The sequence below is a fragment of the Solea senegalensis genome, linkage group LG3 (assembly GCF_019176455.1).
Source record: "Solea senegalensis isolate Sse05_10M linkage group LG3, IFAPA_SoseM_1, whole genome shotgun sequence".
Taxonomy (NCBI): domain Eukaryota; kingdom Metazoa; phylum Chordata; class Actinopteri; order Pleuronectiformes; family Soleidae; genus Solea; species Solea senegalensis.
In genome coordinates, this window is record NC_058023.1 from 6,175,634 (window position 1) to 6,203,002 (window position 27,369).

At 41.4% G+C, this 27,369-nt stretch overlaps 2 protein-coding genes across 5 annotated transcripts; one reads left to right on the forward strand and one right to left on the reverse strand.

Moving 5' to 3' along the window:
- The first annotated feature begins 10 nt into the window (after window positions 1-10).
- On the forward strand, window positions 11-27,369 carry frem1a (Fras1 related extracellular matrix 1a). Of its 4 annotated transcripts, XM_044022476.1 has the most exons (39): window positions 11-174; window positions 3,605-3,711; window positions 9,713-10,115; window positions 11,417-11,511; window positions 11,772-12,082; window positions 12,607-12,803; window positions 12,930-13,253; window positions 13,351-13,459; window positions 13,730-13,861; window positions 13,980-14,324; window positions 14,417-14,559; window positions 14,773-14,969; window positions 15,062-15,152; window positions 16,295-16,462; window positions 16,547-16,755; window positions 17,047-17,140; window positions 17,249-17,501; window positions 18,142-18,345; window positions 18,928-19,113; window positions 19,196-19,392; window positions 19,478-19,688; window positions 20,218-20,362; window positions 20,449-20,590; window positions 20,942-21,137; window positions 21,274-21,538; window positions 21,676-22,093; window positions 22,317-22,518; window positions 22,605-22,749; window positions 22,836-22,965; window positions 23,098-23,170; window positions 23,692-23,838; window positions 23,966-24,171; window positions 24,242-24,289; window positions 24,371-24,556; window positions 24,713-24,844; window positions 25,143-25,258; window positions 25,351-25,436; window positions 25,530-25,730; window positions 25,776-27,369. In XM_044022476.1, coding segments are annotated over exons 3-39 (6,549 nt in total). In that variant the 5' UTR covers window positions 11-174; window positions 3,605-3,711; window positions 9,713-9,872; the 3' UTR covers window positions 25,778-27,369. The 4 variants fall into 4 exon arrangements, with proteins under 4 accessions (XP_043878411.1, XP_043878410.1, XP_043878412.1 ...); XM_044022475.1 differs by having other exon boundaries at window positions 25,530-27,369; XM_044022477.1 differs by lacking the exons at window positions 24,242-24,289; window positions 24,371-24,556; window positions 24,713-24,844; ... (2 more) ...; window positions 25,530-25,730; window positions 25,776-27,369 and having other exon boundaries at window positions 23,920-23,980.
- LOC122766033 lies at window positions 998-2,139 on the reverse strand. Its single transcript, XM_044020614.1, has 2 exons — window positions 1,875-2,139; window positions 998-1,519 (listed from the first exon to the last, which is right to left on the reverse strand). Exons 1-2 carry the CDS (start codon window positions 2,137-2,139, stop codon window positions 1,104-1,106), a joined length of 681 nt encoding a protein of 226 aa, XP_043876549.1. The 3' UTR covers window positions 998-1,103.

Genomic DNA, 27,369 nt, shown 5'->3' on the forward strand with positions numbered 1-27,369 from the left:
AGAGGCTGCACCGTTAAGTGCCACTGCTCTTCACTGATTGGCTGCAGCGAGACTTGAATGACGGAGACGGCGACCAATCAGAGCAGAGGAAGTATGGAGCGTTTCCTGTGACTACATAGACCAGGGGTCTCCTAATCATAAATGATCTGAGGTTCTCACTGAGGGTCTACTTTGGTCAGTAGGGGACAGTCATGTGAAAAAAAGAGAGAAAAAGACAAATAAATAATAATATTTATGATGATATTGCACTTAAGGTTTGAGACCTCTGACATGCTGAATACTAATAATTATTTCAACGATAAGTAATAACAATATAAAATTTGTACTTTCATTTAAGTTTTACTACTATAACAAATATCCCTCTATTACTACTACCACTATACGATAATTATGACAATAATAAAAAACAATAATAACTGACTATTATATTCATTATCTAATAAATTACAATTGAGTATTATTCTGTACAATGATACACTATGCTATCCTACAGTAATCACAATTACTATTGGCTACGACTATTATACTATGCTATGATATTATGCTTATACTATTATAATAATAATCATATAAATTACTATACTAACCTGCTAAATACTAATTTACTATAGTATTATACTATTCTTATCATAAAGTTTCTTTTGAGTTCTATTACTGCTTCTACTAACGGAGATAGTAGTAGTAGTAGTTATGTTAATAACAGCTGAAAAATTATTATTTAACTTCTATGACAAGTAGCATATTACTGATACTTCTGCTATTGCTACTACTAATATAAATAGTTATAATAATGTGTGTCTATTATTGTTTCAGTTGAATGTGGTGTTGTAGTTACTAATTATGTCCACTGGGGGGCTGTAGAGCTCAGTCACAATGGATGTTATCTGAGTAAAGCACCAGCACGTCCAGTGAAAACTTTCAAAATAAGAGATAATAATTAATAACTGACATTATACAAAGACAGATTTTCATCACAAGTTCCTCAAGACTATAAGTAAAAGCAAACGGTTTTGTGTTATACAACAAAACATACAAATCTTTAATCATGTGCTGAAACTTTGTTATTTAGCTCACAGTGTACAGGGACCAGATTTGTTGGATTGTTAGATGTTGACAGTGTGTCCTTGGTAAAGCACCAGTAAAGGTTCACTCATGGCTCCTCTGTTCAGACAGTACAGACTCTGTGTCAGTGCTTCATGCAGAACCAGACTCCCCCTCTCGTCCGTGTAACGCAGCTGAAAACCCACCACATCCAGCGGCTTTGCGGCCACAACGGCCGACACGTCAAACACATCAAATCCAGATGAGGGTCTCCTGTCCAGGCTCAGCGGCCTCTCCTCCCCGGCCGGGCCCTCCTGCAGAGCTCCCACTGAGGCAGTGACACTGTGCAGTGTGACCGTCACACTGAGTGGATATGGGTGGAGGGTTTTTCTGAACAGCACCAGCTCTGTGCCCAACATGGACGGACTCGCTGTGCTGATGTTAAACCAGATCCATCCTGGAGGAGCTTCATCTGGACCTGAGAAGTAGAGAAACTTCTTCTCATGTGTCTTACAGTGCACTGTTTCCCATTTTTATATATAGGGACCATATAGGATTTTTGGGTTGTATCGTCAATCGATGATGATACTGAGTACTGTACGTTTTTACAAATCAGTAAAATATCCAGCAAATGTATTAGGTGACCCAGAATAAATCTCTTATGACCCATGTGTGGGCCTCTACCCAGTCTTTGAGAATGACTGTTGCAGTGCACCTGCCTTTTTGCACCTTGCAGACAAACAAATTCCCTCTTTAAGTAGCGTAGTAGTCAGAAAATAATGTAATAATACAAAGTAAAGTTGTTCTCATCAGTACTTCAAGTCAATCCTTACCATCAACACTCCGGAAACTCTGCACCAGTGTCCCATCTGTCCTCCCAAAGTCCTCAGTCTCCAGTGAGTCCAGATGCTGAAAGACCCTCGTCATATAGGGATGTGGTTTCACCTGATGCCTCACAGACACTTTATTGATGTGTAGCATTTCCAAAATAGCTTTGTTACGTTCCGGGTCGTCGTCCTTGTCTCTGCGACTATCCGTCAGGGACAAGCTTGTGACGAGACCCAGCAGGAGGAAGATCAGACCCACCCCTCGAAACATTGACTAGATTTATTGAAACGATTCTGTCTCTGCGTTTCTCTTCCCGTCAGAGTGGAAGTTTCTTCTCTCTCTGGTGCAGTCGTGCAACAGTCGGGACACTACAGTATAATAGGTTTGCTGGAACCACAGGAGCCGTCAGAACTAAGTGAAGCAGGTCCACTCTGAAGCCGAGGAATGTTTCCTTTTCACAAACACTCTGCTGTGGAGTGTAACGAGCCACAGACGAACACAGTGTGGATGCACCGACTGAAAACACTCCACTCTGACTTCAGTAAAATGGTAGATAATCACAGTCTACATTAAAATAACACTGATTCTTCATCATTGCTCGTGAAATAAAAGGCTTAAATATTCCTATTACTCATTACTTTCTAACATAACTCTGTACTAAGTTACGTTGGTAAAATATGGGCAGGGGTATTGTTGTATTGGGCCTCATGAAGGGATTTCTGACCTTGATGTCATTGGGGCGTCTTGATAAAGCACTAAAAACAACAACAGCTGAAACAAAGTGATCTATGTCAGATATAAAAAGACCTAACAGACCTAAAAACAAGCAATAAAACATACAACAACACAAAAAAATATTGTAGAAAGTATAAAAACAACACAAATAAACAACTCATACAATAAAAAACAATTTAAAAAAAAGGTAAAATCAATGTCTCATTACAGTATGAGACATTGGTTTTACCCTTTTTTAATTGTTTTTTTTTTTTGTTTTTTTAAAGAAAGATTGAAAAATTGGTGGAGGGTGGCCCTTTAGTGGTATATCTGTCACATTTCTACTATTATTTCTTTCATTTCTTATCCAAACAATGTCCAAGTTGGCACTACACACACTGGTGCCATTAGGATGTCACCTGCCAAGTTTGACCTGTTCGACAGTGGTGTGATTGACAGAGAAACAGGCAGACAAGACACTTTCTTGGAGACTAGTTTTCTTTAAGATCACCATTGTTGTCAAGGTCAAATGTCAGAAATTGTGATGTGGTGCAAGCCTGGTAGTTCAACGTAATCCGTTGGCCCGCTCATCATTTATTCACTCTTAAAAGGTCTTTCCCTTCATTCCTGGAGTGTGTGTCCTCAAAAATCTCCTTTACAAGGGAGTAAGACCTGGCACAGACTCTGTATTTAAAATACAAATACAGTACTTGTGTTGTTCACACTCCCAGATACACAGTGTCCATGTGTCCTTCCCCACATTGCTGTTTAACACCCGTAAGCCTTTTTATCTTCACCCGCTTCTTTTCAATAATGACAAACCACTGAGGCACTTTAGACAAGACTTTGATCTCGCAGCCCAGTGTTTGTCTTTGGGGTTTTTTTTTCCACTCCGATGACTGATCCCACAGCGGCGATGAGACGAGGGAAGGCGTCCGGAGTCGCCGTGTTCTTTCCCTGCACTCAGCCTCCCCTGCTCTGTCCCTCCCTCTTCTCTCTATCTACTCATCTCACTCTTTAGAGGTGGAGTTTGTCACTGAGGAGTGCTGCTGTGAGTCTGTCAGTGTGAGCCAGTTGCTGTGGAAGGTGCAGGAGGAGAAGAAGACGAGCCAGATGTCAGCGGATCAGGTAAGAACATGTCTGGGGTTCACAGCTGCGTTTGTTAAATGTTCTTTATTCTAAATATGAGGAGTCCACATTAACTTACGTCAATACTTTGAATGAAATCTGGAGCCCATGTGTTATTATAACATATCAGTGTTGGTTTATTTACATCAAATGTTGTTTGAAATCCACAAAAATTGCAGTTCTGTCTGCAACACACATGCACAATACTGCACTCCCCCCATTTATCCCAAAATCCTCACAGTTCTTTTTGCTGCACAAGCTGGACTGTGTAACTGGACAGCAGCCAACATGCCTTTCTATTCCCCAATGCCTTGTTTTTCTTTGAAAATTGCTGGCTGCTATAAGGACCCTGTCATTATTAAGATTAGAAGAAGAGGAGGAGGAAGAAGAAGAAGAAGAAGAAGCTGCTGCTGCGAGTGGATGTGAGAGGCATTCCCAGCTGTGGAACGAAGCCACTTGTTACATGACACACACATTCCCTCACAGCTGTGCGCTTTGTGGCCGTCACCGTCGTAAGTGGCGGTTTTGTCGAGGGCAGGATGTAAATCAGCTGCGTTACGGAAGGATCGCCTTTATTAGCATTGTTGATATTATTACGATTCTGTGCTTTTTTAAGGAGAAGAGTGGGGGGAAGCATGTGCAGCTGATGTACTTCCGATGTTTTAATCCATGAAATAATAATAATGCAGGCTACAAACTGAAAACAGCAGTCTGAGGAAATTCAAGCCTAGTGTTTAAAGCAGATGCTGAATTTTCAATGTACATATTGTTAAAAAATAAATTCCACTTTAGCTCATTTAAAAAAAGAAAAGAATAGTCAAAGCCAGCAAAATTATAGTGTTTATACCTGGTTTATATTTACACTTTTTGCTTTTCTGTGACTGTAATTTTGTAGCTTCATGACTCGTATGACTCGAGTGTTCAATGAAAGGGGAATAGATGGCGACCAAAGCCATTGTTGAGAAAATTAGTTTTTTTGTGAAGCAATTTACAGGAAAGGGTAAAGGTTCAAATGTATGTACGTCTGATTTTATTAAACTATGGGCAGAATTGACAAAAACAGCAAAAGAAACTTCACCTAGTTGGTCATAAAGAGATTTTCTGGGAGCAGCAACTAGTGTGTGCTAACTATTTTGAATTTTGCGATAGAATTGTTGTTATTAAGGCAAAAACTGGGCCCAAGGGCAAAGTGAGCAGCTCGTCTTAAAAAAAAAAAAAAAGTTACTTTTAAAGGGAAAAAAAGACAGAACCTTGAAGTTAAAGCTTCAGCAGTAAAATGCACATTATAGGTTGGACTTAAAACAGTTATTACATTGTCATAATTGACACCTGCCTGCGCTTTAGTGAATTCTTAATAAGCTGTTTGTCGAACGACTTCATGTAAACATCCTGGCTCTCAGCCAGGTCACTCACCACATAATATCACACTTTATTCAGCTGCTATTGACCATTATATTATATTATATTATAGAATAGGTTATTGCAACACAATCCTTATGTGTGTTTAGTACACCACAAGAATAGTTACACTTTTTTGGTATTTCCAACAGATTATTGCTCTTTTCCGAGACAAGCATTTAATTTTTACTGGCTTTTTGAGTACAAATCTAGCATTTTCCTTTGTTTTTCTTTCATATGTCAGCATTCTGTTCGACCATTCTCTCAGTTTTGTCACAAATACAGTACATACATAGCACAAAATTAAGTTAAAAGCTTGTGCATTATAATGTTGCACTATACTAAGAAGACATATAGTTAAAAAGATATGAAAAAGACAGGAGTGAGTGCGCAGAGCAGCATCAATAAATCAATCAGTGGCCATAAATGGAACAGTCAAGCTTTATTTTTTGGCAGTAAATCTACAACAATAATGTAGAATGGCTGAAATTAAGTTAATCTGCTTTTGGATCAAACAATGACAAAAACCGACTTTAAATGGACGGATGATCTAAATGTCTTGTGATGAAATTCTGATTAACGTGTGCAGAAATGTGTGTAGTGACCCTTTAAGAGGGTGAGAGTGGTCCCGTACCATCCAGTGTTTATGTGTTTTGTGTGTGGGTCTGGATTAGGGAGTTGATCTTGAGCGAGCAGCAGGTTTCGGGGAATGTAAAATGTAGTCTGTCATTAGACGCGCTGACTGTGACACTGAGCAGATGCTGAGCGGCATGTCAGCAGAGGCTCTCCGGTCTCTTCAGACTCCTGAGGAGAATTCTTGCTTGTTTGCTCATCATCACTTCCTGTGTGGATGTGTCTTGTGTGGCGTTGTATTGTTCAGCGACGGTAACATGAGGCTTTAACCAAACAGGAAAAGGGATCAAGTGCAAACACGGCCAGGACCCTCAGAGTGCTGCAGGCAGCTTAATATTAGGACCTTTCCCAGCAGTCCCCACATCAGTCAGAGAAGCATCCAAATCTACAGCAGGACAGATTATGGCTACATGGGGTTATTTAGTGGGTCAGTGGTTGGACTGGCTCTTATCTGCTCGTGTGTGATCTACTCTCAGCTCTGGTATGCGGCTGGACTTTGTTTTCCTCTACTAATAATATATAAAAAAAGGGGTTCCTCATATTGACGAGAGAGCGCAGCAGTATTGGCCCAGCTTCTCATCAACCTCACAACCAACAGAAGCAACAGATATACGCCTTTTAAAAGCCTCTTTTACAGTGAATTTAGTGAGTATAGCTGGGGTTTTAAAGTTAAGATGAAACTGTTTTTTGACTGTGTTGGGGGTATTAGTAAAACTCAGCCACTCACCAGATAAACTAACTAGCAAAGTAATACCAAATTTAAATGGTCAAAAACCCTGTGTTTGATTGGCAGTCACTTCCAGTTTAAATGAGAAGTGCTCATAACCTTAGTGGACACAAATTTCTTTCTAATTTGCTCGATTTTTTTGGCAGGAATGCAAATTCCACTGTCATCTTCGTTCATCTGGACAACCATTGGCGAATGGAATGTCTTAACTGCCCCTTAGAGTCCACCTGCTAATTGTAGTGTAAAAAAGGCTTTAGAAATGAACTGGTGGAGCACTTTACTTTGGAAGATATTGGAAAATGGAGTTGGAGGAGACCAAAACGGACTGACATTGAGGGTTATTTCTCCTGCTTTCAAATCCAAAACAAACATTACATTATTTGTTTCTTCATTCCACAACTTTGTAGTTGTACTGATGCATTTGCACTATTTTTATTGGTGAAAAGCCTCCTGGAATTGGTTTGAACCATCAGAAAATAATTGTAAATTAAAAATATAAAATATAAATATCCTAAAATATAAAGTGTACAAAAAAGTTCTAAAAGCCTGCAGCCATCTTTACCCCTAGATCTATTTTAGGTACAGACTGATCTACAAAATCTGGGCCAAACAAAGTAGGTGTGAAACCACCTGTTGACAACACAGTAGACATTAATTTTAATGTTGCTTTGTTGTCTCACGGATGTGGTTGTGGAAATATGCAACTAACATGTCAGCCTTGTTCGTGATGAGGAGATAATTTGTCAGCATTGTGACACAATGTTGGCAATTTAAAAAGGTCAGTTTATTAACGGCTGTGTTCAAGAAATAAGTCAAATTAAAAAAAAAACTAATGTAAAAGATAAAAGATTATAAGATAATAAGATAAAATGCAGCACAGAAGATTTTAAGGGGAAGCTTCAGCCATCAGCCAACGTCAAACAGATTCTTTTGACTCACAAAAGCAACACATTAGCACTGCTGGTGGAGGTGGAGGTGAAGGAGAGGGGGCTGTGACCATTTGGAATCCTGTTTTTGGACTCAACTCCTTGAACATGATCTTTCCAGCTCCCCAAACACAAGCATTGTTCACAGAGAGACAAGCTTTGACATGTTCCCCAAAGCAGAGGGTTGATTATAAGGCTCTTTCCTGTGTGAGGTCTGGGGAAGGTGTCCCACAACAAGTGTTGAAGGAATGTGGCAGTGTGACACCTGAAGCCTGGTTTTCAAACACAACATGATGCCACCACACATCCTCTTGTGGAGGATGACGTTCTATTATTCCCCGCAGAGGAAGGAGTTCCTTGTTAGCGAACGGCGAAGCAGAAAAGTGGATAACAATCAACAGGAGGATTTTGGCCTCTTGTTATTTTAAGAAAATGTTATTTTTAAGATAATTCCCTACTGCGTTTAGTCATCACGATAAGACAAGTCTAATATGATGGATGGGCTCATGGTTAGGGGGACTGAAAAAAAAAGTAAATCATGTCATTACTAAAGAAACCGTGTTTAGCCTCAGGCGGAGACCAACATTTGTTCACAATGAACATATTTCCTGACAGGCTGAGCAGAAAGTCAAAGTGTTTATGAGTGAGGGAACATTTCCTGGAGCTGGTTGAAGAACTCAAATCATTTCTTTATTATTGCTGCAGACATGTAATTACTAAAAGCAATAAACAACACCTTTACTTTCCGTCATTATCGTAAACCTCCAGCATTGGCATCTTCCTACATATGTGCTTATATTTGTGTTTTTACATAATAGCTTTGTCTAAGAAGATTGTTTCCTGTGGTACCAACCCGTTTAATGATCACGGTGTTAAAGATACAGAGTGTAAAATTCAGTGGTGAAGTGGCATGTTGCAGCTTAATAACACCCTTTCCTTGTTGAGCCCTATTCAGAGCGGCATTAGTTTCACATGGAGAGGCGGAGTAATGTCATTTTATAATAATTTTATAATAATCATCCGTAATATTAATGGCCAATTTACATGGGAGAAATCGCAGTAAAACTACCGGAATTGGGAGATGTAAATTGGGGTGAATCGGGTACAGATCCCAAAACCTTGGCTGCCACACACTAGTTAATGCAGATGCTATGAACTAGCCTTGCATTAGCATGTAGCTTATAAGAATGGATGTAGGATGAAACTGCTAGCTGCTCTATCTAATCTGCAAATATACACCCAAAATCAAAAATAGTTTATATAGTTTATATTAATCTTCTTCTTCTGTGCTGCATCCCCCAGCATTTTTTTACACTTAGTTTATGTAGTTTTATTTTTCCACTTTGGTTTGCGTATTGAAGCTGCATAATCTCCAGAAAAGTACTTGATTGTGGAGTTTAATCCCTAGCTCATTGAATACAAATTTCCTTCGGATTGCGGTTCTTTGTCTGTAGCCCCTCCCACAAGATTAACGGGAACAGACACACCTTACAGTTTCTATATCCCCCAAAGTCTCCTCTCATATTGACTCCCATTTCTATTGTGTTTAATGTCTTTCAGGACTCTTTTTCCTGTTTCATAGGTCACTTTGCAGCACAGGAGGTTGTTACTAAAGCTGAAATGTTGCCCTCTCTAATGGCAGGAGCAACCTATTACCATTACCTTTGATTGTTAATGGCTGTATTGGAGGAGAAGTCTTTTTCCTTCTAAGATCACTTGATTTACATTAAACTAAACGGTTATTATGGAATTATTATTTATAAATGTCTCCTGCTTTCATTTAGCACACGGCACACATGTTAATTATTGAGCTTTAGAGGTGTAATGTACGGCGTATCTTTGAACTTCCCTCCCCTCTGCTTCCACATGTGTTAACTACATCTAGCTAACTACATCCATGTGTACTTAACACACAGAGGAGACTGTTTTCAATCTTCTCTAAAGCTTCTGCCCTTTGCCAGTGACCTGCTCTGAATGTATTCAAAGAGGCTGTTGCATGGCAGACACTCACAAGGAAGCTAAAATAATGATGAACATTATTGTGATTCTGCTTAAAAAAAAAAAAAATTGTGAGATTTTCAACGGTAAATGTTGACGTAATCAATAATGAACGTAAAGGCCTGGTGTCTGTCTTTTTCTATATGATCTATATATTTTCAGTATGTTTTGGAACGGATCTACAGACACATGTTTTTTACTGATTGAATAAAAAAGTCTCTCAACATTCTTACATTCTCACTAAAGTTCTGCAGATTTATTTTTAGAACACCATCTTTTTTTGAATACCATGGACTGAAACTGTTTCATTTCTTTTCAGCTTCTGGCTCTTTATGTGAAAAACTCATCATCATGCAACCAGAGGACAATGTAGCTTCTCAAGAAGAAAGACTCGCAGTCCACTGACGTCTCCCGCCAAAAATAATCCTGCGTCACAACCTTTGAAGACCCTACAGGACGTCAGCTTGTGACTGACAGTGATGGTGTCACGGAGTCAGACGCTGGCCTGGACGTTGCTTCCAGTGCTTCTGCTGGGATTGACCTGCTCTTCGCACGGCTCCCTGGTGAAAGTCAACAAGGGCTTGAAGGTCAAAAGAGGTCAGTCAGCCTACCTTGATGAGGGCGACCTGCAGTTCCATATCCCTCGTCAGAAGGATGCGTGCAAGGTGGAGGTGGTGTTAAATGAGCCCATAACTCAGCGAGTGGGAAGGCTCGTGCCTCAGGTAATGGAAAAAAATGCTCCTCCAGTGAAAAACCCCTGTATGTTCAAGGCAATTTAACGTCTGTAGTAAAAGCTAAGTTGAATAGCTTGAAGGCATGTGTTACAGCTAAGATGTAGGTGACCATGATGTACATTATTAGTGTTGTGGTAATGATGACAAGGTTAATACTTAAGTCGTTTTGGTTCTATAAGCTAATGCAGTTCTGAGAAATTGCGAAAAATGTAATTGGTTTTATTTTGTTGTGGAGGAGGTAGAGTGGGTTTTTCCTCTATCCAAAGGATTATTGGTTTGATCCCTGGCTCCTTTAATCTGCATGTTGAAATGTCCTTTGGCAAATTGACATGTGTTTTGACAGTTTAATCCCAAATTGACGTTTTCTGTTTTACCTGCATGTGTTGCTAAAAAAAAATTATTTTCATAAGTAAAGGGCCCAGTATATTACCTTGTGGCACCCCGCATCCCATGATTCTTAAATCGGAAAGATTCCCTTTCTTCAGTTCAGTGTGGAATTGCCTAAAACCTTTTTACAGCTAATACACAATTTATTTTGATGCTCAACAGATCACAACCGCATCATATCTAAGAAATTGTGCCTTTAATAGGATTCAGTAACTAATTTGCTATGTCAGATAATATAATGGTGTCTGGTGATTTGCCTGAATTCTGCATTTTATTTTTTGTACAACATTTTATCATTTCTTTGTGTGACCTCTATAGTTCTTGACTTTCTTTAGACTAAGGTACTTTATCTATGCCGATGTCTGAAGCATAACAGTGTTCACTAAAAGAAAAAGGACACATATTTTGGGGAAGAGAATGTGAAGGAACATCTTTATACTTGTTCCTTTGTTTTCCAGTCAGACAAGCCGTCTCCTCCCTAATGACTCTGTGCTGACAGAAACACTCGTCTGTTCAATCTCCCAAATGAGTTCTTTTTGTGCTTAAAAGTGGAAAACAAAAGTTTGAGATTAAAACTAGATACATTCACTTCACAATGAGTGAGCGAAGGCAACATTTAGGCCTCTTACTTACTTGGGTTTGTTGACTGCATGTGAGTTGTTGACAATACAGCAATTTGTTCAGGATTTTAACAGAAGTCTGTGTTTAATTATCTTCCAGGTCCAGTCACTAAGCTTTTGTCTGCAGAATCTGCTTATGATAAACAGCTTATTATATGTAGACAATTAGGATTTAAAGTTAATCATTAAGGTATTATCAGGGAAAATGGTCAGTATTCGCATTCAGGGATCAAGTCTATATGATATTTATCGATATGATATTTTCTCCCTGTCTTTGCTCAGGTGTTTGACTGCCATTATCTGACTGATGAAGTGAAGTATGTCCATAATGGCTGCCCATTGTTGAAAGAGGACACTGTCAAGCTCCGACTCTACAGGTACAATTTGTTGAAGTTTTTGCAGTAGGTTTTTACAGGAGATGCCCCCTTGTGTCATGTTCACTTCATAACACTCACATCAGAATGCTGTGCTTTAACCATAATCTAACAAGAAACTCAGAAGTAGTGCAGTCTGACCAAAATCTTTGTAAAGTAAACATACACATACTGTCTTTTCATATTGTCCACTGTCTTCATAGTGTCTTCTCTTCCTCTTCTTGGAGCAGCGTGATGATCTTATGTGTCTTCTTTTCCACCAGGTTCACAGAGACAGAGACATACATGGAGGTGTTTTCTCTCCATGTGGAAATTATAGAGCCTGAATGCAGCATCATAAGGCTTGGGCCTAAATCCTTGGAGGTTCCTGAATTCTATAGCCTCTCCGACGTAGTTGACGGCAACGTGGTGTCCTTCCGCTATGAGAGGAGGTCTAGCCTGGAGTGCAGCGTCCATCTGATCAACCACAACTCACACCTGCCCGCCCATGGCCAGCTGGTCACTGGAGAACCAGAGAAAGCTACCAAGAGAGGGGATGAGCCAGAGAGCTTCATCCACCTACGTCAGCAACTAGGTAACTAATTAAATAAATCCAAACCCATAGATTATCTACCAGATTTATGATTTCTGCATTCTGCTTGCAATAATTTAGCATTTTGAGGTGAGTTTAAAAGGTGTCTTATGCAGATGACATTTTAACTTGATAGAATCTCAATTTCTTGTCTGCCATTATGTTAAGAGTAAATGCATTGGTAAGTATAGACATGAACATTGTAAAAAAAAATAGCTGTTAAAATTAAGTGTTAAAGATTAAAGTGTTGGAGGGACTACGATTGTCTTTAGGTGACATTAAAATGTGAATGACTTCCAGAAGAGCTAGTTTTTATCATCTAGATGAGGATTTACTCCTGATGTCGATATGAATATTAACTCTAAAGTGACACAAAAAAAACAATGGTTACTATAGTTTCAGGTCATTACACCACTGCTAAAGCCCCGTAATTCCCCCACACTGGACTTTTACGTTCTTGAAAACTAAGAATGGAAATAAGTTACATCAAAATTGTGTTTCCTTTTTGTGATTTTGTCATCATTTAGATAATAAAGCCAGGGCCATGTGTAAATCTGAAGACTGCCTGAAGGGCCTAAAGCGTGTGAAGGTCAACAAAATCCCCTGTGATGACTTCTTGTCGATGGGACTGAGGTACCAGCACATCGAGCCTCCTTCTCCAGACATAGACTATATCCCAATAAGACTGGACCTCAAGGACACCAGGAGTGGCAGCATCTATCAGGTAACTTGGCCTATACAGGAAGGTTTAATAGCAGTCTGTTGTGTTATTTTTTAAATTAAGTTTTATTATTTTGTGTTCTCCTTCCTCTGTAAAAACTTCCTACCTTTTCATTTCACTTTGGTCCAGTCTGAACAGGCATGGATTCCAGTGCGGATTATTGGTGCAATGCCCAACCAGCCACCCAAACCTTCCTTCATGTCCATGTTCATCCTGGAAGTGGACCAGTTCATCCTCACTCCACTCTCCACTGCTACACTGGATGCCGAGGATGAGGAAACACCCAAACAGCTCTTGGTTTTCAACATCACCAGACCCCCTGTGGACGGTTTCATCGCTCATCTGTCCGATCACACTCGCCCAATCTCCTCCTTCACTTGGCTGGACCTCAATGACATGCTCATCGGGTATCAACCTCCAAACTCCTCACACACTCAGCGTAGGAATTACGAGGTAGCACTTTGGTTTCTTATCGTTTGTGTGGTGTATACCGATCGTTCTTTTTTTGTTTGTAATTAGTCGGATAAAAAATATGTTTTCTTCCCTGCAGGTGGAGTTTGAGGTGCATGATTTTTTCTTTGAAAAAAGCCAACCAGTTACTGTTCACGTGTCTGTAAGGAATGCAGACACAAATGCACCAAGAGTTTCCTGGAACATGGGTATGTTAGCAGTTTTAAATTAAATTAATTTATAATAATTTATAAATTAAATTATGAACTCATAATTATGACAAAAGGTTGCTGGTCGGAACCCAACTGAAAAGGTTTTTTTCAACTACTTTTAGTGACTTGTTTTGATGTTAATCTAGTTAACTATTTGGAATTTTACTCCCCCTTGGTACCAAGAATTCACCTTAATTTTATCTTTCAGAATCACTTTTGCCATTTACAGTACGGTACAGCTAAAAGTATTTTTTACTTCTATTGCAGGTCTGAGCCTACTGGAGGGCCAGTCCCGTCCAATAACGTGGGACCAGGTCCAGATTGTGGACAACGACAACCTGAATGTCGTCCGTATCATCACAGTGGATGGTCTGCAGCATGGACGTCTCACTGTCAGAGGTACTCGTACAACTATCATTCCTCTGTGGGGACTTAAAAACACTAATAAAATATATCAAACAAGTTGGTCTTTGAGGTTGATAACAAAGTTGGCTTTTTGACTTGATGTAAACTCCAGGCGGAAAGGGCTTCATGTTCACCGTCAGCGACATCAAAGCAGGTGTCGTTCGCTATCACCACGACGACAGCGACTCGACCAAAGACTTCATTATTTTCCGTATCACCGACGGTCGCCATCAGACCAGGCACAAGTTCCCCATCAAGATCCTGCCTAAGGATGACAGTCCCCCTTTCCTCATCACCAACATGCTGCTGGAGGTGTCTGAGGGCCAGACGGCTCTGCTGAGGGGCTCCACCCTGCAGGCTTCAGATATGGACTCCAGTGACGACTACGTCCTCTTCAACATCACCCGACCCCCTCAGGCTGGAGAGCTCATGAAAGTTCCGGGACCAGGACTCGTAGGTCAGGAGAAGGGACAAAGAAATATGTGTTTATTTTAATCACACGTTTTTGTTTCTTAACAGTTTGTTGGTGATGTGTTTGTCTTAATCCAGGTTACCCCGTTAACCACTTTCTTCAAAAGGACCTGTTTCATTCCTTGGTTTACTACCGACACCTTGGAAACAAAGTGTTTGATGATTCCTTTGAGGTGGTGCTGTCTGATTTCCACGACCCTCCCAACCTGTCAGAACCTCAAGTGGGTAAAAGTAACACATTAAAAAACTGCCTGTAGATGTGAAAGTGAGCATGAATGATTCTCTATAAGAAGATGTGACGTCTGAGTTAGGACAAGAAAGGACACAGTGACCTAGTTTGTGGGGGTTTATTTAAAACTAATGTAACCGGGAATGAAGGAATTTAATAGTAACATACAAGATTTTCTGGGTAATGAGCCAACCCTGGTCTTCAGGTGGTGTTGGTGCACATAGAACCTGTTCCAGACCAACCACCTAAAGAGGTTCCGGGTTCCAGCCGCTGTCTCGTAATCAAAGAAACAGAAGTGGTCCACATCACACGACAGGAGCTGCACTTCCTAGACCAGGAGTGCCCAGACAGTGAGCTGATGTACACAGTGACCACCACGCCTTTCTACATCGGTCCTCACAGGTCAGTGTGTTCTTCTCGCCTATTCAAAGTATTCTGTGCAACAACCTGGGGAAGAGATTTCTGTCTGAACTGTGTTCTCCTTGTATGCACAGCACTCCTGATGCAGGGAGGCTGTTCTTGGTTGACAGCATACCAAAGTTCACCAAAGACCCCAATGCACCAGTGCTCAGGCTCTTCACACAGGTAATGCTTTGACATTTTAAAAATGAACATTGCCTTGTTCATGGATTGAGTTAAGGATACTAACTAAAGATCATATCACCTCACTGAAAGCCAGTGTAGTTAAAATAATTCCTGCAGGTTCCCAGAATATCAGCTAAAATGGGACGCAAGAAAAACAGACTTTAGCCAAATAACAAGGACTTGATCAGGTGAGCCTGATCAAGTCCATACCTGCTTCAGACTACGATATCTTTAGAATATACAGTACTGTGCAAAAGTCCCAGGGCACCTGTCTGTGATCACTGACATTTGGATTGGAATGATGTTACTGAAAGTTGGTCTTACTGCAAATATGTTTCCCATACTTTCTGGATGTGTTCCAATAAAGTGAATTAGAAATAATTATACTGTATATAACATTGCTTAAACAAATCTAATGTTGGCCTAAGACCTTTGCACTTGCTACATGTGCTGTTGTATCTTGCTACTACCCATCCTCAAATACATTTCAACACTCTCTCCCTCACCAAAGTCCATAGTGAAAATTAGTGTCTTTAACTCATGGAGACATAAGAGCATCTATTGCACCCATGTTTGGTAAGTTTTTGTCATTTTGGTAAATGCAAACAAACACTTTAAGGCCCTGGTATACTTCCGACGAAATGCACACTGCCTGCCTTTCAGCTGTCAGTCCCTTGAACCAGACGTGTTTGAAGGAGCTGTTGCATCACTCTCTGGTAGGAATGCGTCCTATTCCCTGCATCCAGACTTGTACCGCCACCCGATGGTGAAGTGAGATACTACAGGGCCCTGACGCCAGGGTCAGCGATTTGCGAAGCGGACTTCAGCATCCACGGCATCTGCGCGGAAGTATACCTGGGCCTTAAGTGTTTCAAAAACTACTTCTGTTACTCAAAAAAGTAACAGAAAAATAAAATGCATCTGAGCTCACTGATGAGGACAGACAAGACTCAACAACTTCCATGTATCTGCTTGGTGTAAAACCAGCTTTTCGAAATGGACTTTGGTGCAAGAGAGGTAATGGTGAAAATACTGTTTTTTGATGAGATAAAGCAGAAAACATTCTTCAAGTTATCATAGACTCTACAGTAAAACCTGAGATGCATGTTATCCAAAACTGCTTTTTTGTTTCTTGTTTCCAGCATGCAGTGAACTTCATGAAAGTAGCCTACATGCCTCCTGTCACAGACATCGGCCCTTACCCCCAGTACATCCAGTTTATTCTGTCTGTCACCAACCGTCTGGGCAAAACAGTCACTGGGATCTGCTTTAACATCACTGTAACACCAGAGGACAACCAGCCACCACAGGTAGAGCAAATGCAACATTTTCTCATTAATAGAAGATGAGCATGAGAATATATATAAAAAAAACATGGATATATTCTTCTCCAGGTCTTCACCAATGCTCTGAGCGTAGATGAAGGAGGTGAATCCAGGCTCGGCCCAGAACACTTACTGCTGTCAGACGTAGACTCCATGGAGGAAGCCCTGCAGGTGGCACTGCAGAGGGAGCCCCAGCATGGAGTCCTGCAGCTCGGAGGGCTCCCACTAAAACCAGGCCAGGCTTTCACCGTGCAAGACCTGAAAAGTTTTAAAGTTAGGTCAGACATGCTGGATTATTCATTTCTTCACGTCATATAGGATTAATGGCACTAGAAAACATGTATGATCCCAAAAATGATGAAACTCAAGTGTTTCCTGTTTATTAAAAACTATTCCCCCAGGTTTTATGTGGCATGCTTGTTTACTGAGTTCCATAAACTGAACCGGTCAATAACACCTGTGCTTTTCCTGCTATAGCATGTAAAAATGGCTGCCGAGCAAAGAGCCCTCTAAGTGCTGCCAATTTGATGACTCAGCAAATTGAATCTGTCATCTCCCTTTTGGCACAGCTATCATCATGACAACTCAGAAACTGTGGAGGACAACATCGAACTCACAGCGACAGACGGCACCAACTCAGTCGGTTTCGTCCTGCAGGTGAAGGTAATCACTCTCTTTTGCTCGGTTCCTTCAGCAGCCTTACTTGCACCACTCTATTTGACCTTTAACCCCTGCACAGTTTCAACAAAGTGACTCGCGTGTGCTCTCCAGGTGAAGCCCGTCAACGACGAGGTCCCTGTGGTGGTTGCTGGTTTGAAACCAGTCCTCAGCTGTGCTGAGGGAGAGGCGGCAGTGATCACGGCCGAGTACATCTTTGCCTTGGACGCAGACAGCGACAACAGCAGCTTGGTGTTTCTGATCGCTCGGCAGCCATATCATGGCGTTGTGCTGCGGGGTGGGGTGGTGGTGGATCGCTTCATTCAGGCTGACGTCACCGCAGGCATTGTCAGCTACAAACACACAGGTAGACAGCGGAGGTTGCACTCAGTGTTTTTTCCCCCACAAACAACCACTTGCATAGATTTGCCAAAAAAGGTTATTGGCAATGTAGATATCACACTGTATGTCAGGAACACTTAAGGGTAAATGTCCCAAGTTTGAAATATGCTAGCATTGCATAACTTTTGTTTGTTTGTAATCTTAACACTCAAGAGTTCCTTTCAAAAAAACTTAGTAATTAGTTCCTTGCAGCAGAAAATGTCACCTTCCCAAAAACTGCTGTAAAAATACTAAATATTAATATTTTTCCCACTTTAAATTAGTCAGTCTTTAAAAACTACTTCAGCCTGAAATATACATATCAAATATTAATAATGTTTTTGAGATTTTAACCATTAAAAGGCAGTATGTTTACACCACTCGAAAAAAAGGGGTATTTGATTTGGGAAGGTGACATTTTCTGCCACCAGGAACAAATTAGTAAGTTTGTGCGTAGCTTAGTTACTTTAGGCTAGTTTCAGGAACTGAGATGACAGTACAAAATCTTTCTGAAAATTTGAGCTATATTCATTCAACACAGCCAAAATGGCTAAACAATAAAAAACAGAATGGCACAAAATGTCCCTAGGAACTCTTTAAAGTTCTTTGTGTGATTATCGTTTCAGGATTGGAGGTTGGACTCACTCCTCGCGACGACACCATCACCTTTGTCATTTCTGACGGAGAGACGGAGAACTCCGCTCTATGCTGCGGCGGAAGAAATCCCACCAGGAGCGGCAGCACAGTGCGGCTGCGAGACAGTCTGCCGGCGTACGACCTCCACATCACGGTGTTTCCAGTCGACAACCAGGCACCTTCACTGAAAACAGGTGGGTCGTTCTATTCTCTGTCATATAACTTGAGTCATAAGATGAGTCATAAAATCCAAAGAGATAAAAATGTAACATACAGTATACACAGTGAGGATCCTCAACACTCTCCTCAACTGCATCTTCAGGGTAAATGCTCACGTTCTAGTTAACGTACATATACATTTGCATACATTTGTTTATGAAATTACTCGTGGTTTTCTACATTTGGCATCTTTTATAGGAGATGGTGGAGACCAAAACAAAGCTAAAAGAAGCCAGTATTACTAGAGTGGACAAAACGGAACAAAACTGTGAATATTTAACATTTAATAATATCTGTTTTTGCATTAATAGTGCATCAAATATATATGTTGTGTTTGTTTTAAGAAGCCCAAAGAAGAACAATAAACCAATTAATAATGGTGTAATGTCTTTAGTGGCTATATTTGGCTCATTGTTTTGGTCTATTCATATAGAAATGTTTCAGAAATGATCTTCTAAAACACCAAAGCAAGTACAAATAAAGTCTATTTTTTCAATTAATTGAGTTTTGAGGTTGATATTGGTATGATGTATTAAAGCCTTACTATGTGTTTGCAGGAGACATCTTTACAGTGGATGAAGGTGGAACTGTACCGATAACCTCGTCTCATTTGAAGGCCTCTGATGTGGACACTGTCCTGAGCGAACTGGTGGTCAGTCTGATTTCTCCACCTCAGTTTGGCTACATTGAAAATGTCCTGCCAAGTCCCGGCTTTGAGAAAAGCAACATGGGCGTAAGCATAGGTAACCCACATCCAAATATGCTGTTTGTTTTCATCACATCACAAACAACAAGATCTAATTGTGTTTTTCTGTCTGTGTGTAGCCTCTTTTTCATACAAAGACATCATGGACGGTCACGTGAACTACGTACAGTCCAGACACCAGAGGATGGAGCCCACCGCTGACCACTTCATGCTCTGTGTGTCAGACGGCAAACACAGCTCTGCACACGTTCCCTTCTACATCATCATTGACCCAACAAACGACGAGATCCCAGAGTTTATGACTCGCAATATCACTGTAAGTTTTCCTCAGTCGGTCTCACTTGTGAGGACGACATTAACCAGGAGATTTCTGATGCTCATTCATGTCCTTCTGTGATGAGGTACGAGAAGGAGAAACGAAGCAGCTGGACTCGTCCGTGCTGAACGCAGTAGATCTGGATGTTCCCAGGAACTTCCTGCGCTTCAGCATCATTAAGCCTCCTCAACATGGCACTATCATTAACGACGGGAGTGAAAGGCCGGTCAACAAGAGGCGAGAGGCCGGTCCTCAGTCACCTGTTGTTGACTTTACGATGACTGATCTGACTAATGGTACTTTTTACTCACTTATATCCCTCAGATATATCAAAGAAACACTGTACATTTCATTTTGACCTGGTATTTTACCATTTTATGGCCATGGTGATGAAAATTGCTCCCCAACAAGACCACTGACTCTCTCGGAATGTCCTTGTGATTGGTCAAGGACTGAGACGTTATTAAACAATTATTGGCCAATATGTTCTGCTGTACCTCAGGAATCAGTCACTAAAATAGTTTCCTGTTAAAAACATGCCTTAACTTAGTTAATGTGGTAAAGTGCTGGCATTTAAGATCTCAGCTGGTAAGACATTCCATAAGAGGTTCGGAGCCTTGATAGCAAAAGCCTGGTCATCTTTGGTTAGCAGCCCTGACTTGGGAACGAAAATGTAATTAGCAACCGAAAACCATGAACTATAGTCAAAACCTTAGAGAACGGCCAATAACTTGGACCTGTATGTCATTGTGCACTGTACTGAACCTTTGGACGATGTGACCACCCCCAAAGAATTCGAAGAAATCTGTTCTTGCTGTCTTCCAGGTATGGATCTGATGTACATGCACGATGACTCTGAGAATATGGAGGACACTTTCACCATTCAGTTAACCGACGGTCGCCACCAGCTCCACAGGCAAGTGACGGTTAAAGTGCTGCCAGTCAATGACGAGGAGCCTCGTACCATTAGGTGAGACAAACACCTTCGCTAAAATGAATGCTCTAAATGGGACCAATCACATGGTTGATTGTGGAAAACAAACACGTGTTCTTCAGGAACAACGGGCTGGAGGTGGAACCAGGGGAGATGAGGCTCATCTCCAGTGTCGCACTGTTTGCACAGGATGGCGATACGCCGTCTTCGGAGGTCAAGTACATGTTTGAGAGTGTTCCTACACAAGGACTGCTTCAGCTTAAGGTTGGTGCAGTGACATTAATCTTTTTTTAGAGAAAGTATCCGATCTGGTCACTTTAGCTGTCTTGATATAGTGATAAGAAAGGGAATCATCCATTATTGACTAATAGGTGAGGTGTCGTTCAAGTGAATAGCCATCAAAGAAAACCCATGTCAATTGGCCAGTGTTTTAATGATTCAGCTCAGTCAGTCTGTGTATCTGTATTTAATGGAGGAATCGGATTTGACATAGAAAATTACTGAATTATGGAATTTTTAGCCAGTGGTGTTCCTGGAAAGAGGAGTTTTCCTGTTGTAAGAAGTCCAGTCTAAATTCCCAATGGAGTGTTCTAACTGTGCCTTGTCCTGTCTTAGGAAGGTCAAGAGTGGGTTACGCTGACAGCTGGGAGGAACTGCACCCAGGAAATGGTGGACATGAACCTTCTGCGCTATGTGCACACAGGCCTGCACGCCACTCAAACACAGGACTTCTTTGTCTTCCACTTGATGGACGGAAAGAATCAATCACCGCCTCAGCACTTTCACATCTCTGTCAAAGAGCTTGAGAAAGGTATGAGAAGTCTTTTCTTCACCAGGCATAGATTTGGATCAGATTTTCTACTCATGACTGCTCGACCACATGTCCAGTGTATTCATGACACGGTCCACAATTTGATTTAATCTTTGCATATTTCAACGACTTCCAGGAAATATTGCCATCTTTGTGAAGCCAGCGAATGTCAGTCGGGGTGACCGCGTGGTTCTCACCACAGACGTGCTATTAGCGACTGACGGCACGGAAAAGCCTGAGGAGCTTTTGTACGTCATCACCAACCCTCCTGTTCATGGACACGTGGAATACATCAAGCACCCCGGACTGGCCATCTCCACCTTTAGCCAGATGGACATAGCAGCAAACCTCGTAGCTTATGTGCACGACAACCGAGCCAGCGCGCCCAAAGAAACCTTTCAGTGAGTCAAGAACTTCAAAACTCCCCCTATATTTGCTTTTTTATCAAAGATACCAGCACACAAAAAAGGGAACTTCAATCCAGATTCAGTCATTTGGACAGATTCCTCAATTCACAGCCTATTTTATGTTTCTGCAGGTTTGTTGTGAGTAATGGGCAGACCAGCCGAAACGGAAGCTTTGAGGTTACAGTGGAAATGGTGGACCGTGTCCTCCCGTCTCTGTCATCCAACAAAGGCGTCACAGTCCCTCAGGATTCCTCCATCATCCTGGGCCCTGACAGCCTGGCCCTGTCCGACCCCGACACTCCACCCGGCGCCCTGACCTTTACCATTCTCCAGCCGCCACAATATGGACGGCTGATTTTACGGGACGCCGTGCTGACCACTAGATCAAATTTCACCTACAGGGACATACAGGAAATGAAGGTATCCTATAAACATGGCGGAGGGCCGTCACAGATTGACCGGTTTGCCTTCACTGCCTCTGACAGCACCAGTCGAGGCTTCCTCCTGGATGGACGATTACATGTGGAACCCGTATTCTTCACCATTCAGGTTGGTGATTTCCAGAGGTGTTTAGTCTAGATTATTTTAGTCCACAGCAACAACAATGATTGGAAAACCCTCATTACCAGCACAGTGTCACAAGTTACTTTTGGGTTCAGGGTCTCGTGGGTGCCCATAGTCCCTTAAAAAGGCCCTACAACATAAATTCATGTTTTATAACTTGGTACTTCCAAGTTTTTTGTGATCTCTTTTATTTACAAACTGATTTCAGATCAAGCCTTTGGATAAGTCGCCTCCTGAGGTTGTGAAACTCCTCCCTCTTTGGAAAGTCGAGGTTTTAGACAACGGTCGACATGGGATCTTTCTATCATCTTTGCAACTGAAGGCCCAAGACAGCGACAGCAGAGAGGAAGAGCTCACGTTCTGCATCGTTCGCCCACCCTACTTTGGTTTCCTAGAAAATATTACCACAGGTAATGTTTTATTTCTATACATCTATACTCTCTCTCTCACTCAATGAACAAAGAAGTTAAGATCCTGCTCTGGTTGCTGTTGGCAGGCGGTTTTGTGCCACAGTGCTTCTCTCAGATGGAGCTGAACAGGAGAACCATCGTGTATGTCGTCAGTGGAGAGACGGAGTCGCTCTCTGACAGCCTGGAGTTCACTGTGTCTGATCCTTTAGGAAACACTGGGTCTCCTCGTGTGTAAGGAGGCAAACAAAAAAATACTAAAAATGTGACATATTATGTTAAAAGTTGTGTAATCACTGTTCTTGAACTTGTCTTTGCAGCCTCGAATTCAGTTGGTCAAGTGTGGAGCTGTCTCAGGCTCAGTTGTCTGCGTGTGAGGAGCAGGGAAGCGTCTCACTGGACATCGTACGGAAAGGAAACTTGGCAGAGTCTTCATACGTCACTGTCCAGGTCTGCTGCCCTTTGGTATTTGAACTGACTGGAAAAGCAATGTGGAATAATAAGGCCTCTGAATGTCCCAATTAACAGCACTAAACTGTACAAAATTCTCTCTTAGAGCTTGATATTTGTGTTTTTATGTAGGTTAAGCCAGTGACTGCAGTTGGGAGTAAAGATTTCCTTGTGAGCCCTTCTTCCCTTATACAGTTTGATCCAGGTATGTGTCGAAGACCGTTCAGCTTTGTGCAATTATAAAAATTCTTTTCATTGTCTATTTCTATTTCTATTTGTATCTGGCACTTTATTTTTGGGGTGCCTTTCCATGGGCTTGTCCTTTTTTGTACCATTCCTGCGAACACAGTGTCTCATGAACACCTATTTTGGCAAAAATGTTCACTAAGACTCACAGGTTAACTGTTTAGATTCAGGTGGGCTAACATTACAGATAATATTGGCTTCCCAAATCATGTTTTTAGCCTTTTAAAACATGTTATTCCTCAAGTGGGCCGGACCAGTCAAATAATATCATAATAACATTTTTCCTTTGTTTTACATTTAATGAAGTCTCTTTATACAAAACAAATTAAGAACAACCTCAAATTTCATTTAAGCATCATATTGTTGAAATTTAATCACAGGTATCAAGAACTGAATATTTCACAAATTCATCCTGCGGTCCAGTTCTATTCTACTTCCTTTACCAACTCTTGTTAAAAATGGACATTTCACTCTGTGTAGGAGTGTCAAAGAGGACCTGGCAGATAGGGATCATTCAGGATCATCTTGAAGAGGCTGAGGAAATGTTCGAAGTGCTCCTCGTCTCCCCTGAAGCCACACTGATCGGCAGCATCAGCAGGGCCCAAGTGACCATCATGGATTCTGGAGGTATGTAACTATTCTCTGATTACGTATTTCTAATAGCCGCACTGGTAGCTCCTTGAACTCAAGGCTGAATATTTACTGCAGGGGCTCTAATTTGCCAAAAATGCTAAAGTGGCGTTCATCACCACAGGACAATGCAGGTTGGACCGGGATCGCGAGGCTCCTGTACTTGGAGGAAAGGAGGTCAAGTCAGACGCGTACCCCCAACATGGATCCATTCAACTGGAGAAACTACCTTTGGGGAGTGAATCGGTCGTTTGGGCCCGTGGAGACAGCATCCCCAGGCCTGCAAGTCTCCCAAAAAAGAAAATCAGAGTGACTGGCAATCCAAAGACCGTAAGTACGATTTTGGTAAGGTTTTTTTCTCCTAACCTACAAATATGTATAAGCTGTAACTCTGTTTCAGATTGCACCGTCCTCGGTTTTTCACAATGGGACAGACATCATTTTCACAGTAAGGAGCAACAACAATCCGACTTAACCTTTCCAAATTAGACAACTCCTCATTATCTTCTTTCTCCTTTCTTTATTCCAGTATCATGGCATCATGCAAATGCAAGTCGAAGACGAAAGTTCCCCGTCCAGGAAGGGCAGAAAAGCGAATATTCGTGTGGTCAGCAGAGGACCACAGCTGCAGGCATCTTCTGCACTGACTGATTCCAAACAGGAACCCAAAAGAAGAGTTTCGACTACCCAGAAAACTGGACCGGCTAAAGGGCTTGTGAGTGCAAATGTTACTGCTTCTCAAAACATCTGTTCTCTCTTTTAGATGCTGCAGAAAGTCTAGCAGTGGTGGTTGCTCAGTAGCTGTGTTGGTGTCTCCATTTTTGCTTGGTCATTGATTAATCCACACTCACGACACTCTCGTGGTCCACAGGCCACAGCTGAGCACTCCATTCCCAAGCCATGTGTGCCAGAATTGATGGGACTCCTGCATTTCAACCAGACGGCTAATCGGCTCTTTCACTGCAACGGTGTGTCCTGGAAACCCTGGTCGCCAACTGATCAGGTATTGAAGCTTAGGACAACATTGGGAAACTGTCTTTAATAAAAGAAAAGAAAGTCTGTTTAATATGTCCACATCCACGTTGAACTTGGTTTAACTCTGTGAATAATGTTGGGATGGTATATGTTAACATTTTAAGTCTGAAAAGTAGTGTATCTAGTATGGAACGTTGCAGAACGCCGAAGACTTTCATAGATTGCTCTTTTGTTGTAATGTTTTTAATTGATAATACTAAAAAAATTATGTCTTAACGTTGTCTTTTTAAAATGAATTTCTATCACTTTCAAATGTTTGTGCACAGATGGTGAAATCTCAGAAGTGCCCTCGGGGGTGGACCTTTCACAGTGGTCACTGTTACATCCTCAGCACTGAGCACAAAGCCACCTGGAGCACAGCGAACAGAGCCTGCAGGGAGAGGTACTGTTCATCATAATGAAGAATATTGTTAAAGGAGTTTGTCAAAGGATGAGCACACACAGACACAACAGACACAATTTGTTTATTTCCAGATATAAAGGAACTTTAGCAAGCGTTCTCTCGAAAGTGGACATGGACTGGCTGTGGGACTTAACTGGGAGAAAACCATTCTGGATAGGTTGGATCATTTAAGATTGTGTAATTTATTTATTATTTATTCATTTTATTTATTGACCTGTACACTGATTATTATTTTCCCCTTTTGTAAAAGGTCTGAATGACAGGGAAGGCCGAGGGCACTGGGAGTGGGCGGGTGGCGAGCCGGTCAGCTACACCAACTGGAGAAAAGCGCCCACTCGCTCCAAAATGAAGGGAGGCAAAAAGTGCGTCCTGGTGTGGAGAAGAGCCAAGTGGCAGATACGGGATTGTAAAACCAGCAGGGGGCATCGCTTTGTGTGTTCAGTCAAGACTTGAGCACGTTGTCGTTTATCGTGTCACGAGAAGTTGAAGGAGGAAGGAGTTACTCTCAGGACGACTGACAAGAGATCAGTGGGAACTCTTGTGGAACTGTTTCAAGTATAATGAACTTGTGTGTAAAATATAACTTTCCTCACTATGTGACATTGTTTACACAACATCTATTCCAATTAGCCACTCAAAGTAGGGTTATAAGCTATATGTAAAACTCAGAGGAGATTCTTTTTTAAAAAATGTATTTACCTGTTTTTACTTATTTATGACAGAACCAAGCCTGGATTAACAAAAGACACTTCCACCAAATGGTGCATCGTAATTCAGATCGCCACAATGTGGTTTGGAACTAATCTGGCTCGCGTTTACGCCCCAGGGCGCATGGTTCGGATGGCAAAATCTGTGTCGCTGTGTCGATAGCTGATAGCAGCACAACACGGTATAGCTTGCCAAATAATTCCATGAAGAAAAATGCAACATGGTCACAAAAGCATTTTGTGTTCTTTCTTCTTCTTTCTTCTTGTCCCTGTTTATCAAAAGAAGAGGAACTCTTATCGTGCTTTCAGGCTTTCAGACAGACACAGTTCTGGATCTGGTTACGTTCTGGAGCCTCAGAACCATGGTGCATTCTGGTGAACCAACCCGCGTTCACACTCGTTTAAGAGGAACCAAAGTATGAGGACGTTACTCCGCGTTACTAAGGTGGAAATTTAGAAGACACAACACCAGCACAATTTCCAAACTTCCTCTACTTTCCACTCTTTCACAACCCAGAATATGACACGCCCACTGATGATGTCACAGTTCGCATGAAAGAACCAACTATTCTTTGTTCTGAACCTTTTTTTTTTTCCGTTTCAACACATCAACCAGTTCAAAATTAGGTTTGGGAAGCGGAACATGACATGAAAGGGCTATTAGAGAAGGAAAGACATGTAAAGACACTGTTGATTGAAGTTCTGTTTGCACATAAGTGATTTATTCTCTGTCGACAAATCAAACGTTAAGGTGCCAAGATCTGAGAGCGTACAGATCAGATATGTTGGTACCAAACTGCAACGCTTGGTGAAAATGGGGACTCATTTGTCCATACCTCTTTTTAAAATATCAATTTTTGTCTCCTGAGGACCTTCATTGAAGGACACCAGTTGTAGTAGTGTTATTGGGCCTAATTTGGGGATTTCCAACCACTTTATCGTTGCAGACTCACAAGCTAGTCGTTAAATGCGAGAGCGTAGTCAGAAGAATGATGTCATTGTGCACTTATGTTATCAGCTGTTCTTGGTGAGGGGCCCCCTTTCAGCTCAGGCCCCCCGGGGCAATTCCTTGCTTTGCCTACTTCTACATTAACGTCTTCAGGAAACATGACAAAACTGACACTTATGGGGTCATTTTGGTGCAAAAGGGAACTTTAACAGTCATGGACAGAACATCATAGGTTCAATTATTTTAACAATTTTGTCTTTTCCATTAGAAATATTCATTGATTCCATTCATAAACATGTTTATTCGGCCGTGTAAAGAGTACAACAGCATTATAATAAAGTCCAAGATAAAATATGTGTAAATTAAGCAGAATTAATGTTTGCAGAATAATGTCATCGTTTTTTTTGGTCATTTATAATAAATTATTTAAGAAA